General features: G+C 37.9%; 1 protein-coding gene across 4 annotated transcripts in view; it reads right to left on the bottom strand.

Moving 5' to 3' along the window:
• Positions 1-885: 885 nt before the first annotated feature.
• WDR89 (WD repeat domain 89) overlaps positions 886-18,408 on the bottom strand; it is a 39,258-nt gene continuing 21,735 nt past the window's right edge. For all 4 annotated transcript variants that reach the window (XM_008701064.2, XM_008701048.2, XM_008701056.2 and 1 more), the window contains one exon: positions 886-2,618. In XM_008701064.2, coding sequence (XP_008699286.1) covers positions 1,424-2,587 — 1,164 coding nt within the window. In that variant the 5' untranslated portion in view covers positions 2,588-2,618 and the 3' untranslated portion in view covers positions 886-1,423. The remainder of the gene's footprint in view (positions 2,619-18,408) is intronic.

The following is an 18,408-nucleotide window of genomic DNA, read 5'->3' as shown; positions in this document are numbered from 1 at the left end:
TTAGTTCAAAAGATAAAAATGTTTTAAAACATCTTTATATTCTTATCTATAAAAAGATGTTTTTATTTGTAATTAAACAGAAAACATACCAAACCTTTAGAGTGACCAACTTTTTAGAAGATTGTATTTATTTATTTGAGAGAGAGAGAGCACATGCACGAGTGAGCTGGGGAGGAGCAGAAGGAGAGGGACAAGCGGACTGTGCTCTATCAGAGAGCATTGCAGGGCTCAATCTCACAACACTGACATCACAACATAAGACAAAATCAAGAGTCAGATGCTTAACCAACTGAGCCACCAGGCACCCCAAGTGACCAACTTTTTAATTAAGATTCTTTGGAAAAATATTTAACAGTAAGGATGAAAAAATTAGCAGTAAACAAAAATTCAAGTTTAAAATTATGGTATCCTTTCCCCGGCAGCACTTCCTGCATGGCCCCCACTCTCCACAGGCACTTAAGTTTAAAATTATGGATGAAACACTAAGAAAGAAAATTTTATCACAAAATAGTAGAGTATTTTGAAATAAGAAGTCATTCTGCTATTATAAATACTTTCATTTTTGTATATTCCCTTTGAGTCTCAAAATGAATTTTGCAAGGTAATTTCCTTTTCATCCATGAAATACCTGCTTACTATTTAACTGTTTAAAAACATAGATGCAAATAGGGGTGACCGGGTGGCTTAGTCGGTTAAGCACCTGACTTGATCTCAGCTCAGGGCCTGATCTCAGGGTCGTGAGTTCAAGCCCTGCATTGGGCTCCATGTTAAGAGTGGAGCCTACGTAAAAAAAACACAAAAAACAAACAAAAAAAAACCCCAAAACAAAAAAACTATCATCCAGATAGACAGATGCAAATATATACTAAATATATTTTTCTTAAATAGATGCAAATCATTTTATTTCTAAAAAACTTCAGTTCTATTTAGAATCATTAGAATATTTACATTTAAATACTCCAACATAATCTATGTGTATTAAGCAAGTGGGAGCTCCTAAAGAAAACAGTCTGATTTGGTTTTATAAATAATGAAGATGATTTAAAATCTAAAAAAACTGAACTTAAAAAACATAGCTCAAACGACCTGATTTTTTAAAGTCATACCAGCCATCTACTTCTGAAAAGTCCTTATCAAAGCTATTTCTTTAAACCCAACATTTACTAACTCAACAGATGGGTTTTAAAAATGAGGAATGTAATTTTACTTTCAACTCACTGATTATATACTCAACTGGCAGCTTTAAAAAAAAATAATTTTAGAATACATGAAGACCTGAATTAAACCATTTTCAACATTTTTCCAGGATTGTTTGCTAACCGGCTTGTTTTTACATATTGGCTTTAAACCTATCTATCACAGGTAGTACACAAAAATAACTACTCGAAACTAGAAAACCTCTCAAGTAACTCCCAGCATGACATCACTGCTTTTTCCTTCTCTTGTACGAATCATTACTGTGAACTCGAACTCGCTGGGACACAGAGGATGCTATTTTCATGCTGTCTTTCTTTGTAAATGTCTTCTCTATTGCTCCAGGTTTCCAAAGTAACAACTGCGCATCTTCTCCTCCGGTTAGCAAAGAATCATCCTGCACATTCCAAGAGAAAGAACGGACTGTAGCAGCATGCCCTCCGTGAAGGCTGGTCACGTGGATCAAGCCTGATGCAGTGCAGCTCATCAAGTGAATCATCCCCGTGTTTGTTCCTCCAACAACAAACAACCTGTCCATTTTCTCGTGATACAGGCCCCCGATTACATAGTCCAAAATACCTTCTTTCAGAGTAACCACTTCTCTGACATCCTGGATGTTCAAACATGTAATTGGTTCATCAGTGTCCAGATGATGAAGATCCCACCAACAAAATCCTTCATCGTGTGTCATGCAGTAAATCTGTTTATAATCCTTCCCAGACCAACCAATACAGCTTACTGATGAGACGGAGTTACAGGTTGTGATCAGTGCGTCTTCTTCATTATCAACACTAATATCAAACACATTTACCAGGCCGTCAGTTGAACCCGAGACTACCATGTTGGGATTGTTGGGATGGAAGCACACTTGAGTGACATCATCACTATGAGTCTCGGAATACGCTCCCAGTGGGTCTTTAGCAGTAGACAAATCCTGAGAATTAATTCTTGCATCCCAAAATACCAACAATGCATCATCATCAACTTTTTCTGTACCAGCACAAATGACATGATCATTACAGCTGATATCAAAGCTAATAAAAATATTGGAAGGGTAACCCTTGAACAGCTGGACAGGTTTTTCACTGGCTAATCGAGCATCCCAACACTTTACAGTGCCATCAGTACATGATGAATACACACTGTCACAAGAATTTGCGAATTTGACTCCATTAAGAAGCCCAGGATAACCACTAAATTCCCGTAGTACGTACAACCTTTCTTTATCATATATTCTGATTGATCCATTAGAACATAAAACAGCAACCAAGTTTTCTTTTTCTGCTTGTACAGTTTTTGAAGTGTCTATGCCAAGCAAATAAGTAGGCTCCTTAGTGTCCGAGGAACGTTTAACAATGTTCAGATTAGCAAATTGCTCCTCAATCTTCTCCATGTCAGCAGTAGCATCCAAGCGTAGTAAAAATCTGTAATAAAAATACAAGAATTAAAATTCAATGCAAACTTCTCCAAAATCATAATTAAATCAAGAACATTTTCCTCTGAGGACTGGCACAAAACAATAGAAATAAAATCTATTCTAATATTTTCATCTTTCCCTGCCACGATGTAACTAGCACTTAGCTGCTTCCTTCTAACTCAATCACTCTTGAATACCAAATCTACCGTATATTCCTCACACCAGTAACAGAGTTTTAAAACATGTACATACACTGCACAGTAGATCCTTTTAGCTTAAGCCCAATTATTGCTCCTACTCATAATTCTCAGCATGAGCCAGGATCTCCGCTTTGGAATCAGCTTCTCCTGGCCCCAGCTGCCTGATGCAACTTTTAGAATTTAAACGTAGATGTGAATGCAGAAAAATGGTCCCCCAAAGATGTCTGTGCTTTAATCCTTGGAACCTGTGAATGTTAGGTTACACGGCAAAGAAGAATTGAGGTAGCTTATCGGTTGATCTTTTAAATTTTTTTTATTATTGTAGTTGACACATTAATTTCAGGTGTACAACACAGCGATTCCACAAGTCTATGTTATGCTATGCTCACCACAAGTGTAGCTACCATCTGTCACCATACAACACTATCACACGCCACTGATTATATTCCCTATGCTGTATTTTTTACGTCATTTATTCATCCCATAACTGGAAGCCTGTATTTCCCACTCCCCTCCAACCATTTTGCCCATCCCCCCTACCCCTCCCTTCTGGCAGCTATCAGTTTGTTCTGTGTATTTATGTGTCTGTATCTGCTTTTTGTTTTGTTATCTAAATGCCACATAAAAGGGAAATCAAACAGTGTTTGTCTTTCTCTGGGTGACCTATTTCACTTAGCATAATACCCTCTAGGTCCATCCATGTTGTCATGAATGGCATGAGCTCATTCCTTTTTTGTGGCTGAGTAATATTCCTGTGTGTGTGTGTGTGTGTGTGTGTGTGTGTGTGTGTGTGTGAGACTTCTCTACCCATTTATCAGTGGACACTTGGGTTGCTTCTATATCTTGGCTATTGTAAATAATGCTGTAACAAATATAGGGGTGCATATCTTTTTGAATGAAGTGTTTTCATTTTCTTTGGGTAAATACCCAGTAATAGACTTATTGGATCATATGGTATGACTGTTTTTAATTTAAGGAACCTCCATGCTATTTTCCACAGTGGCTCTACCAATTTACATTCTCACCAACAGTGCATGAAGGTTCCTTTTTCTCCATATCCTCACCAACACTTGTTATTTCTTGTCTTTTTGACTCTAGCTATTCTCCCAGATGTAATGTGATGTCTCACTGTGGTTCTGATTTGCACTTCCCTGATGAGTGATGTGGAGCACCTTTTCCTGTATCTGCTTGCCACTTCTATGTCTTCTTGGCAAAAATGCCTATTCAAGTCCTCTGCCCATTTTAATTGGACTATTTGGGTTTTGTGTTGAGTTGTGCTTGTCAGTTGATCTTAAAATAGGGAGATTATTCTGGATTATCTGGGTGGGTCCAATGTAATCACCACTGCTCTTAAAAGTAGAAGGAAGAGGCGGAATACAATGAGAGTCCGAGCGAGATATTACTATGGAAGAAAGGCACAGAAAAATATATTGTTGGTTTGGGGGGAAGAGGTCAATAAGTGGGTGGCCTGCAGAAACTGGAAAAGGCAAAGAATTGTCCCCATTAAGAGCTCCCAGATGGAAATGCGGCCCTGCTAACACCTCGATTTTCACCTAGTGAGACCTATTTTAGACTTCTGACCCCTCAGAATTGTAATAAATTTGTGTTATTTCAAGCCACCAAGTTTGTAGTAATCTGTTACAGCAACAATGGGAAACTAATACATAGGGGTTCCCAGCACGAAATTCTGGAGAAGTGCTTCTCAGGCAGCAGTAACTTGTAAATGATGGATGGAATGTGACTTAGGCATTCCAGCTTCAAGGACTGAGCCCTTCACCACAATAGTAGATTGCCTCTGTTTTTTTTTTTCCCTTTTAAAATATTTTATTTTGGGGGCACCTGGGTGACTCAAGTCAGTTAAGCCTCTGCCTTCAGCTCATGTCATGATCCCAGAGTCCTGGGATCGAGCCCCACCTTGGGCTCTCTGCTCTGCAGGGAGCCTGCTTCTCCCTCTCCCTCTGCCTGCCGCTCCCTCTGCTTGTGCTCTCTCTCTCTCTCTGTCAAGTAAATAAAATCTATTTAAAAATAAATAAATAAAACATTTTATTTTTAAGTCATCTCTACACCCATGTGGAGCTCGAATTTAGAAGATTGCTTCTTAATGGCAGGTTGTATGCAGAACAAGTTCAAGGCCAGAAAAATATGCATGTCACAATGACTTTACCACAAATTTTCCTATCTCGCTTTTACTGATGAATAGTCTAGCCTACCTCACAAATTCGCATTTTCATTCTTAGGATGAAATGCTTTTTTTGTTGTTGCTTTAATGACAGCTCTTTAAGCATCTATCTTTTCATCTTTAAAAGAAGAAATGAGTACCAACTCAAGAGCTGTTAGAAGAATCAACTGAAATAATGTGTTCAGCACAAGGCCTGGCATATAAAATACATATTCAACAGATGTTATATAAAAATTATCAGTATTCCCACTGACAATACCACTGACACCAAATGGGGGGGGGCATTGGATCTATCAAAGTGGCTTCAAACAGCACAATTAAATCAAGGGGCAAAAATACTAAAAAGCTGGATTTGAGTTCAAAACAGAGTAAGTATTCTCTTCAACTTATATTTAAAAACCTATAAGTTGAAAGAATAATACAATACACACACATACACACAAACTTTCACCTCCTAGGTTCACCAACTATTATTTTATTTGCTTTCTCTCTATCTCTATAAACATACTTATACACATTTTTTTTTAAAGGTTTAATTTATTTACTTGACAGAGAGAGACAGCCAGCGAGAGAGGGAACACAAGCAGGGGGAGTGGGAGAGGACGTAGCAGGGTCCCAGCAGAGGAGCCTGATGTGGGGCTTGATCCCATAACACCGGGATCACGCCCTGAGCCGAAGGCAGACGCTTAACGACTGAGCCACCCAGGTGCCCCACACATATTATTTTTTGATTGAAAGAATTGCAGAAAAAATATCACTTCATTCCTAAATACTTTGGCATAGAATACTTCCTGATCTTTTGTTTTCATGACAGTGAATCTTTTGAAAAGTCCAGTCTAGTTGTCTCATAAATTGCTCCACATTCTGGATTTTTCTAATTGTTTCCCCATGATTAGATTCCAATTTAACATTTCTGGCAGGGAAACGGCGCAGGTGATGCTGGGTACTTACAGCATTGCATCAAGGAAACACATAATACCACATCTGATCACTTGGTTAAGGCAGTAACTGACAGATCTCTCCATTTTAAAGGTGTCTTCCTTCCTTTATAGTTAGTAAGTAATCATGGAGTGATACATTGAAACTCTATGAATAACTTATCCTCTAACAAATTTTCATCCAAAAATTCTAGCATCCATGGAGTATCTCTGCCTGAATCAATAATTACATTGGGAATTGCTAAACAGTCATTTCTAATTCTATCATTCCTCCTACCTTATCTGGCACTCTTCTATAAAGAAGAGCTTCTTCCTTTCTCTCTGAGTTTCACTAAGAAATTACGATTTTTAAAGACATATATTATAACCCATCACCTCACGGTTCTTATTGGTGCTCACACTGTCCCCAACTTGGCCAGAGAAACCCTTAAGCCAGCTTCTCTGCCCTTTTAATATGACCCCATTAGTCTGTAAGTCCTACATGAAGAAAACTCTGCATAAGGTAAGTCTGAAGGTGGTGAGCTTCCTTCAACATAAGTACTCAGGGAGTAAATGACCATGTACCAGTCATGCTGTGGCGGCATAACTCAACAGCACAGCTAAACTGTCCTTCATTCCTCGAACATGTCATGCTTGCTTCTGCCTCAGGTCTGTAGCAATAGCTGTTTCTCTGCCTGGAATACTTTCTCTTCATTCTTTTCTGTGAGTAAAAATTGCTTTTACCAATGAATATTCTAGCCTACCTCAGAAATTCACATTTTCATTCTTAGGATGAAATGTTTTTTGTTTTTTGTTTTTAAAAGATTTTGTTTATTTATTTGACAGAGATAGAGACAGCCAGCGAGAGAGGGAACACAAGCAGGGGGAGTGGGAAAGGAAGAAACAGGCTCCCAGCAGAGGAGCCTGATGTGGGGCTCGATCCCATAACGCTGGGATCACACCCTGAGCCAAAGGCAGACGCTTAACCGCTGTGCCACCCAGGCGCCCCAGGATGAAATGTTTTTATTGTTGTTGCTTTAATGATAGCTTTTTAAGCATCTGTCTATTCATCTTTAAAAGAAAAAATGAGTACCAACTCAAGAATTGTTAAAAGGATCACCTGAGGGGGCACCTGGGTAGCTCAGCTGGTTAAGCGTCTGCCTTCGGCTCAGGTCATGATCTCAGGGTCCTGGGATTGAGCCCCACATCCGGCTCTCTGCTCAGCGGGGAGTCTCCTTCTCCCTCTCCCCCTGCCTGCTGTTCCCCCTGCTTGTGCTCTCTCTGTGTCAAATAAATAAATAAATAAAATCTTAAAACAAATAAAAAAAAAAAAAGAAGGATCATCTGAAATAATGTGTTCAGCACAACGCCTGGCAAATAAAATACATATTCAACAGATGTTATGTAAAAATCATCAGTATTACCACTACCAATACCACTAACAGCACATTGCGGGAGGGTGTGGGTTTGGGTCTAGGTACTGTTATTCAGACCTCAGTGTCACCTCCCTAGAAAGATCCGCCCTCATCAACGAATCTAAAATAGTCCCTGTCACTTCCTATCATATTGCTTGTTTTATTAACTTGAAAATTAAAAATGCCTAATTATAAAATATTTCAAATTTATGAAGTTTAGAAAAAAGTATAACAGACACCCAAATATAGACCCGCAGATACTCAGATTTAACAGATGTTAATATTTTACCATAGTTGTTTGTTTTTATTTCAAGACACATTACAGACACACCTCGTATGAATTTATAAAATGGCATTGCATTTGTAAGTATCTTCTTAGGATTTGTGCTTTTCACCCAGTATTTGTGAAAAACCCTATTTTGCTGTTGAACTTCTTATTCTTTCTTGCTGATCTATTATCAATAAATAGTTGTTGAATAAATGAATGAATAATTGATTCAACTTTCTTGCATTAAGAGCTGAAGAGTTCTAGGAGAAACAGAATAAACCTAAAAGGATATCGCATGTGTTATGTGTTTGCAGGGGGAGCTCTGCTCATGGAAATTAATGGCATTCTTTAACAGTACTGTATTTTTCTAAAGATTTTATTTATTTATTTATTTATTTATTTATTTATTTGAGAGAAAGTGAGTGAGAGAGGGAGAGAGCCCAAGCTGGGTGGGGGAGAGGCAGAGGGAGAAGCAGACTCCCTGCCGAGTAGGGAGCCCAACGCAGGGCTCGATCCCGGGACCCCAGGACCACGACCCAAGCCAAAGGCAGACGCCTATCCAACTGAGCCATCCAGGTGCCCCAACAGTACTTTAAATAAGGCCCAAAAAGGAACTATAGAGAAGGATTTTATATTGTAAAGAAAAATATTATTTAACTTAATTTTCTACCACAAGCTATTCAAAATGTCCTCAAATGTGTGTTTACTTAAGAGTGTACTTCCTATACACGCTAAGGTAGAAACCCTCTTAAAATTCCAGATAAAAACAACTGTCCATTCTTGAAATAGTCAAAGATTTGATATGAGGTTATAAAAGAAACAATTTTTCCTACTGCTTCATTTTGATTTTTGCATATGAAAGATCAGGTTGATGAGAATTTTAAACAATCAAGTTTAATGTGGCTTTTAAGCGAACAGTAATTTGTAGGACTATGGCCATGCACTCAAGCAGGATGGTAGTCCTGCACTCCTTCCCTCCACTGCATTGCCTGGAGAGGCTGTTTCACATTGGAACACATTGAATGGCTATAATTCAAAGGATTCTTGGGGTTGATGGGTCAGGCTTGGTGGGCCCCTAAATAGACTGAATGCTAAAGTAAACGCAACACTTCAAGACTGTAGAGATGGGGGCGCCTGGGTGGCTCAGTCAGTTGAGCATCTGCCTTCAGCTCAGGTCATGATCCCAAGACCCTGGGATCGAGTCCTGCATCAGGCTCCTTGCTCAGCAGGAAGTCTGCTTCTCCCTCTACTTGCTGCTACCCCTGCTTATGCTTGCTTGTGCTCTCTCTCTCTGGCAAATAAATAAATAAATAAAATATTTTTTAAAAAAGACTGTAGAGATGGTAACAATCACAGTGGCTGTCCACTTGATACATTGTTCAAAAGCAATATAGTTCTTCAAGAAAGAACTGATGGATGGGTGGGTGGTGGGTGGATGGGAGGGTGGTAGGTGGATGGGAGGGTGGTGGATGGTTGGAAGGAAGGAAAGAGAGAGAGAGAAAACAAAAAGGAAGAAAGATATTAGAGGTAAGGTAGGTATATCTCACAAAAGCCTCAAGCTATAGAGCTTAATACAGTACACAGATACAGTGAAATAATTTAATCTCTTAGGGGAAACATGAAAACCTTTAGCTTATGTTTTAACACATTAATATGCAAGTGAGTCATATTTGAAATATAACCTTCTGAGGCTACATAGTTAATTCTTAATTTTACATACTAATGAATCATTCCAAGATGAGAAATACTTTTTCTTCTATGCATAGCCTTTATCTGAGTTTTCTTTGCAATCACGATCTACTTGGAGTCCTGAAGAGAAGCCATAGGCTCTTTTCATCCCACATTACACTCTTACAGGGTAACTTCATTCACGTTTATGTTTTCGAGTGCCGCCTATATGCCAATGATCTCATCCATTTACAGATCTGTATTTCCAACGGTCTACTGGCCATTTCTCTTTGAATGTGTCCCATTACACCCCAAAATAAAAGTGATTACTTATGCTTCCCTCCTCCCTCACGAGGTCTTCCCTTTAAAAACAAAAACAAGGTATATTTCACAATTTTCTCCATTTTGATTATGGTCTTAGCACCATAACAGCCCTCTGATCTACCTGGCTAAGCCAGAACTGCTGGGATATCTAATTCTCCATCATCCAATCAGTTTCCAAATCCTACTTTGGGACTGCAGGATGCTTAGGGAAGTGTTAAGTTAAATCTATTTCTGTAGATCAAAACAATATTGACAACTTCATATGATTCAACCTAACAAAAACGTATGAAGAGAAAAAATAAGATTAACCATAATTTCTATCTTTTCTCTATTTGTTCCTGTTAGATGCATAAAAAGGAAGCTTAGTTAGTATTCTAGATCGCAACAGGCTACTGAGAACTGAGGACTGTGGAGCGAGCCTTCTTATGTCAACACACAAACATACAGACACACAAATGAAAGAGGGCGCAAAAAGAGGGGGACAGAAAAGAGTGCTAAAGTAAAGACCATGGAAGAGAAAAGAAATGAAAATAAGCAAAAGGAACAGCAGAGAAAAAGAGAAGGGAATGTACAAAAGAGGAGGGGGAGTTACGGCCACTACCTCTGGAGTCCTACACGATGAGATACTGCAGCTCGTTTGCTGACACGGAGATGAGATGAGAAATCCAGATAATGGAAGTTTAGTAAAGTCTAAAGCTACTATAATTTGTGTGGTTAAAAAGAATTTTTCTTCATTTAAAACAGATTGCTTGTTAGAGTTCGCTAGCCATCATAACCAACTGCAATATGGGCCTAGGTGTTCTGAGAACAGCGGTAGAACAATGACTAATATCTCATCTTGATCCACTTAGTACAGATCGGGAAACAGCAGAACTCCGGAACCGCTGTGATGGTTCTTCCTGGGATACGGGATTCTCATCTCTGAATATAATGCGGAGGGTGGAAGATATTTAGAAAGACAACCTAAAGCAAACATCTTAGGATAAGCTTCAAGGGGGTGAGAATATTAAATTCCTGATGAACGGCCATCTTGGAATACATCAGAGGGGAAGTGCTGACTTATCTCTTATCTGAATAATTGTCCTTAGATAATTAGGAGTTGTTTACTTAATAATAAAATCCCTAAACGTAACTGTGAATTCCTCGTTGCTTTAGCCTTCATAAGATTTATGTTCTTTTATAGGTTGAAATGCTATTTCATTTTATTTCCTATTAAAATAAACCCAATAAAATGTTCTTTCTGTATATAAAGTACATCCCAAACATATCTAGCTGCAACCAGATATTGCTCCGATTATGAGTTGGTTAAGTTTAAATATGAAATCTGAAGGACAGACCAGCTTAAATATCTCCATAATGGAAGAGGAAGTAGCTTTTTCCCCCATTTAAACAGGAAACAAAAAAAGAAAATAACATACATTTTATACCCATTTAGAAACTATTGATTACAAAAACCACTATACTAAAAGTCTGCGTATTATTTTGCAAGAAATCAGAAATGGTAGTATCCTTAGAAAAAGATGTATTTCTATCTTTCAGGTATGAATGCTCATCATACCTGAAAGATCTGACAGCATAAACATCATATGCTATTACATTTTTACTACTGAAAAGTAACAATTGTTCGTGAAGTGTATGTTGGGTATAGGCCTAGTTTTCTTTTGACACAATTTATCAGACTTGAGTCAGAAAAACCTAACTCCTGGGGCACCTGGGTGGCGCAGTCGTTAAGCATCTGCCTTCGGTTCAGGGCGTGATCCCGGCATTCTGGGATCGAGCCCCACATCGGGCTCTTCTGCTGGGAGCCTGCTTCTCCCTCTCCCACTCCCCCTGCTTGTGTTCCCTCTCTCGCTGGCTGTCTCTCTCTCTGTCAAATAAATAAATAAAATCTTAAAAAAAAAAAAAAAGAAAAGAAAAACCTAATTTCCCACAGCTGAAACTTAATGTTACCCACTTAATTAGAATTAGGTATGATGACTATGGAATGCAGAGGTCCAACAAACAACCCAAATATAGGGAAAAGTTTAATGAGAAAAGGCATTCAGGAATGGGTGTTAATAACTTTACAATCTACACTTATAATTTAACTACAACAATGCTATACTCACATTTATCAAATTGGGCTAGGATACCTGAGCCTCGCAGAGAAGAAAATAATCATAACTGGAGTTCAACAGAGGCTAGCCTATGGTCTAGCAACTTAAATCTAGTGGTTTTTTTTTTTTATCATAATCATTTAACCCTATAAGATAGGTGTTATTATCCCCATTTTATGGCAAAAATTGAAGCTCTGAGGGTCTGAGTAACTTGTCAATGCTCTCGGTTATAAGGGGAGGAAAAGGGGGGACTGTGGTTTGAAACCCAAGTTGTTCCCTCAAAATCCTGTGAACCTGTGTTCACTCTTAACACTACGCTATTGCTCTTCTAGGTAAGTACTGAAGCATTAATGTCAACTGTAATTAAGGAATATGCCTATTAGCCTTTGAGAGGGGGAATTACATGTTAACCCTACATATAAGCAGTGGAGAAAGCAAGAGTGTAGGATTATTGAAAAAAAAACACACACTGGCCTAGAAAAAGATTACCGTAAGCAAACGTCACTTATTCTTTTTTTTTTTTCTGTCCCTCTTTTCTCTTTTTGAACTTTTTATTATGGAATTTATATGGAGTAGAGAATAGTAAAAGAAACCGCCATCACCCATCAGCCAGCATAAACAATTATATTCCTCAAAAGTTATTATTAGGGTGAGGGGAATCGGTTATACATCATATATCATTTGAAGAGCAATTAAGGAGCTCTCGTGGACAGTACGATGGAACCCCTCCAACTCATCCCCGCCTCCCTCCTTTATGCGGCATCAACATGGTTTCAAGACTTGACCCGAGCTCCAGGAGCAGATCCTGATTAGCCTAAACCAATCACAGTAATTCCATTCTTTTAAATCAGTAATTGGTTCAGAAACCTTATATTCTTGCCAATCCATGCATGTATTCTCCTCCTAACTACAATTTGTTGAGATGTGGAACACTAATTCTAAAGTGGGCCCAATCCAACTGATGGAAAGAACTTTTATTCTTCATTATGTTAGTGAGATTCCACATTTTCTATTTAAGTCAGTTTGCAGCAGAGTTTTTGTTAATGCAGCCAGAACCATTCTAACTAATTAAAGATAATCAAAGAAAGTTTTGGGTGTATCACCAAATACTCACTTTATGTCAGAGTCTCCTACAAGGAAAGACTTAGGGAACATACTAAAAAGTCAAATTTCATTCATACTGAACCGAGGGATTTGATCTTTCATTCCCTTTAGAACATCTGTCCTTTCCCCCTCTCCAACTTCTACATTTTTTGTTCAAAAATAAAAGGGAAAAAATAAGATACACAAAGAAATTCCCAGAAGACTATATAAAAATCTATGCTTAATAATAATGGCAGTATCCCTCATTCTAAGGATATCAACAAAATAAAAACACAAACCACTGAAATGATACAATATTTAAAAACTTAATGTTAAACTCCATCTGGTAAGTTTCTGTTTTATTTATTTATTTATTTACTTACTTACTTACTTAAAGTGGGCTCCACACCCAGTGAGGAGCCCGATGTGGGGCTTGAAGTCACAACCCTGAGATTAAGACCTGATCTGAAATCAAGAGTCAGATGCTTAACTGACTGAGCCAAGCAGGTGCTTCTGTATATTTTAAAAATGTATTTGTATTTTTGAATATCTAAAATAGTCATATGGTTCAAAATTCAAAAGTCTCCAAAACTAAAGTTTTGGAACGTTTTTGTCCTCAAGCCTCTTTCTTTTTCCCAGGAGGCAACAAATGTTACCAGTTTCTTCTGAATACTTTCAGAGACTGTCAATTTGGAAAATAATACAGTGGGGTGCCTAGGTGGCTCAGTCAGTTAAGCATCTGACTCCTTTTTTTTTTTTTTAAGATTTTATTTATTTATTTTTTTTAAGATTTTATTTATTTATTTGACAGAGAGAGACAGCCAGCGAGAGGGAACACAAGCAGGGGGAGTGGGAGAGGAAGAAGCAGGGTCCTAGCAGAGAGGCCTGATGTGGGGCTCGATCCCAGAACGCTGGGATCACGCCCTGAGCCGAAGGCAGATGCTAAACGACTGCGCCACCCAGGGGCCCCAAGCATTTGACTCTTGACTTCAGCTCAGGTCAGGAGATTGAGCCCCACATAGTGCTCTGTGCTCAGCACGGAGTCTGCTTGAGATTCTCTCCCTCTCCCTCTGCTCCTCCTCCCATTCTCTCTTTCAAATAAATAAATAAATAAATAAATAGTTAAAAAAAAAAAAAGAATGCAGTGAAGTATTTTCAGCTTATCAAAAAATTATCAGCATGGTGCAACAGAAAAATCAATAGTTTTAAGAACCAGACATCCTAATTTCAAGCTCTTGTTCTACCACAAACTAGTAAAGTCATCACTGTACAAATTACCTAAACTCTCTAAGCCTCAGTTTCCCCATCTTTAAAGCAGGGATAAAGGCGTGCCTGGCTTGCTCTGTTGAAGAGCATGAGGCTCTTAATCTCAGGGTCATGAGTTTGAGCCCCACACTGGGTACAGAGATTACTTAAATTAATAAATTAATTTAAACAATAAAGTAGGGATAAAAATGGACAGTCAATATTGAGTGCCTATTATGGCCAAGTACAATGCTAAATGCTAGAGATTCAGATGAAAAACATATTTGCTGTCTTCAAGAAGTTAGCAGATAAAACAGTAAACAATTATAAAATAGGGTGATAAGTACAAGGACAGAGGTAATCACAGGATATAGGAATACAGAGGAGAAGTATACAGGGGACACAATTTTTGGCATTAAGAAAATAAGCAACAAATGTTATTTCCTTTCTCCTAATTAATTTTCATGTGATTTATATTCATTTAATTTCATTTCACATTCACATTTAAAAATTTACAATTCTTACAGGTTTTATAACAGGAAAGCAGTCTCAGTTACTTTTATATTAAAACTTTAAAAAAATGAATCAATATATAAAATTTCATGAACACAAGTATCAAACAATTCTCAATTCTGAATAAACTATTTATATCAAATTGAATCATTTTATAATGAAAAATACACTTCTAAAGAGCAAATAAACTTCAACATGTTTTAGAAGATGATCGAGTTTCACTACTGTATAAGTTTCAGTGAACTTCTCTAAGATTCCTATCTTTTAGTTAGGTACTAATCAGAAAAGCTTAAGCTCTAACCTATTTATTTATTTATTTATTTTAAGATTTTATTTATTTATTTGACAGAGATAGAGACAGCCAGCGAGAGAGGGAACACAAGCAGGGGGAGTGGGAGAGGAAGAAGCAGGCTCATAGAGGAGGAGCCTGATGTGGGGCTTGATCCCACAACGCCGGGATCACGCCCTGAGCCGAAGGCAGACGCTTAACCGCTGTGCCACCCAGGCGCCCCAGCTCTAACCTATTTAAAATACCCTTTGAGCTCCTTGGACAAATGGCTAATTCTGGGTCTGGGGCAAGGAAAATACAGATGAGCCAAGAGCATCAAATAGTCCCAGAAAGTAAAGTAATCCTTAAAATAATAATAATACTAATAAGATACAAGAGCCAAAGAATAAAATAAATACCTATGAATCCATACTGATAAAAATAAATGACTATATAATTAAATAAATGAGGGAAGAATTCCAAGTAATTTAAGTAGATATACCCCTTTCAGGAGGTACAGCTTAATTCTCCTCCCCTCCAGTACAGACTGGACTTAATTACCTGCTTCAAAAAACAGAGCATGAAGAGAGTAAAGATAATAACTTCAAGTAGAGAAATCCAGAAGATGTCACCTTAACCAATGGATGGAGGTTAACATCATCAGCAATAAGTCAGTAAGTCGTGTTGATGTCACTTGCCCCCTGGTGTGATATGAGAAAGATACTTCGCTTCTGTGATATTCTTTCCCCAAATCCATCACCCCAGTGTAATCAAGAGAAAATATCAGCCAAACCCACATTCAGGAACATCCTACAAATACCTGGTTAGTACTCTTCAAAAGTTTCAAGGTCATGAAAAATAAGCAGTCTGAGAGACTATCACAGGTTGGAGGAGATAAGGAGGTTTGATGACTAAATGCAATGTGGTATCCTTGACTGGATGGACCAGAAAAAGGATATTAGTGGAAAAGCTGGTGAAATCCAAATAAACTTTATAGTTCAGGTAACAGTATTGTACCAGTGTTAATTTCTTAGTTTTGGTAAATGTATCGTTGTTACATTAACATTAGGGAAGCTGGGTAAAGGGTATACAGAAACTATAGTATCTTTGCAACTTTTCTACAAATCTAATATGATTCAAAAAAGCACTTTTAAAAAATGCCCTTGATACATATCATGGATGTTTGGAGGTTCTAGGTAGGAAAGGATTTCAGGTACATACACACTAGGAATGTTTCCTATGCTGAAAAAAGCTCTTACATCAATCTCAATTCTAGACCTGAGATGACTCGGGCAGGCTAATCGTGAAAGCCACCACCAAGCTCTGCCCCAATCACCTATTTTTAGTATAAAAATACTTTAAAAAAAATAAAATTTACTAATACCCCCCAATTTGGAAAGAAGCCAACTGAGGAAGTCAGGCAACCTCAAAAAAACACCCTTACTCACTCCTGCAGGAGCTCAGCAAAGACAGCTGCTAGGGCTATTTCTAGGGTCTCCATGCTAATTTGGGGAATGAGAAGCAGCCCACAGGAGTGGGCTATACCTGGGATTTCAGACAGAACATTTCATGGGATCTCAGAAGAGAAAACAGAGACCAAGTGCCCAATCATGTCGTGTTTGGGTCAGGTGATCAAGAGGGCGTTGTGTTTTCACCTTCTCTTCACCCACCTGCTGGCTGGATGCAGAGGACTTCAAAGCCCTACAGGATAGGTTGAGCCAGAAAATGAAAGGAATCGGAGTCCCCTAGTCACCACGTGAAAGGCTATCTGCTCACCAGAAAAACCTTCCTCTGACTGTACCGAGCAGTTGTGTAGACACCTGAAACATGTAGTTTAAAAAACTGCAAGACAAAACCCCAACCTCTTAGTACCATTCACCTTTTCTTTAGGTCAAATTCAAAGGGAATTAATACCTTATACTAAAGAAACACTGGAATTTCAGCAATTACTTTCATTTTATTTATTTTTTGTTTATTAAATCCAAGTTAAACCAAATGTAATACTATTCAGAGAAAATGTATAATATACCATCCCACTTTCATAAAATTATTCCTATGCACATTTCTGCTCACTCAATCTGTATATATGTACAGAAAGGTCTCCAGAATAATGTTTATAAAATGTATTTCAAATATCTGGTGAATGTATGTGTGTGTGTGTAAGGGATGTTGTTGCCTTCCTGGTGCTTTTCTGTGTTGCTAAAATTTTTAACAATGGTGATATAACCCCATAATAACCCTGTAAGTACAATTATGTTCACTACCCTGGTGAGAAAAGCACAGTTAATATACAGTAAGACTGGTTTCTGAATTCAAGCATTCTTGTTCCAGAGACCATAGTATCAACGCCTACATAATACCGCCTCTATAAATACATGTCACATTTATTTATTTATTTAGCAGTTTCTATGCCCAACATGGGGCTCAAACTCATGACTCCAAGATCAAGAGTTGTATATTCTACTGAGCCAGCCAAGCACCCCCAAGTTTACATATATTTTTTAAAAAAATAAGGGTAGCCTATGTTACCTGTATAATAAGCATATATCATACTTATTTTTAAAAAGGGAGTGGGCAGTAGAGCACCTGGAAGGAGCAGCTACTAATGTCTAATATCATGTGCTAGTGGCAAACATGAAAAATCTAACGGTAGCCACAAAATCTCTACGCTGGATATTAAAGAGGCTTGTTATTTATCAAGCATATCTAATGTCAGCCTATCTGAAGCAAAACTGCACGAGTAAAACTTAGGAATCTGGTTATTAATGTTTATTTCAAAAAACCTGGTAAGAGTAAAATAGTAACAGTCACTCCTCTTGTCAGTATGTCTCAGAAAAACAATACCTTGGGGTAAAAAGTACGCATTGGTTTAACTTCAGCAGAACACCTCTCAGAAAACGTTTATATCAGAAATCTAGAGAAATTTGTGTGTATAGTTTAACACAGAATTGACTTGGAAACAATTTGCCAAAGAGCCATTTGTTTTAAGCCGGGAAGAAGTGCTGAATATTTAGTGGAAGGTATGCTAAACTGACATCTGTTACAACTTCAATGTCATTTTAAATATCATATTCATTAATGACTGAGACTTAATGTCTTTGTAAATTAATCCTGCTTAGTGAGTCTGAATATGCTATTCTTATTCACATGAATGTTCAAGATACTGGTTACAGCAACATATGGCATCTCATACACTAAAATTCGTAGGGAAAGCACAGTTTTTAAAGTGCAGGAATCTGTTACCAAGGAAAAGGGGGAAGGGTAGGAGCGAATGACACACACTCACGTAGTATGAGATGTAACATTCAAGTATCGGGTTCCAAATAGAATATTCAACTATCTTTTTTAAAACAAAGACCTTTTCCTCAATAACGTCCTGAGATGTCAAATTTCTCAAGTAAATCTTCTACCCAAAAGTCACCCTTTGAAGTAAATCTATGAATGCCCTGCTTCTTTCAACAAGAACAATCAACTGTGTTTGCCTTTCCAGAACAACCAGCTGGTTAACCAAATACAGAGAGAAACCAAACTTCCCCAGTCACCAGATGTCTTAATTTGGAACAGTTAGTAACAATGTGGAATAATCCAAAATTTTGAGTTGGTACTATATGTTTACTACTT

Source organism: Ursus maritimus, unplaced genomic scaffold, assembly GCF_017311325.1.
Source record: "Ursus maritimus isolate PB19 unplaced genomic scaffold, ASM1731132v1 scaffold_25, whole genome shotgun sequence".
Taxonomy (NCBI): domain Eukaryota; kingdom Metazoa; phylum Chordata; class Mammalia; order Carnivora; family Ursidae; genus Ursus; species Ursus maritimus.
The sequence above is the reverse complement of the archived record's forward strand: the minus strand, read 5'-3'. Positions and strand labels throughout refer to the sequence as shown.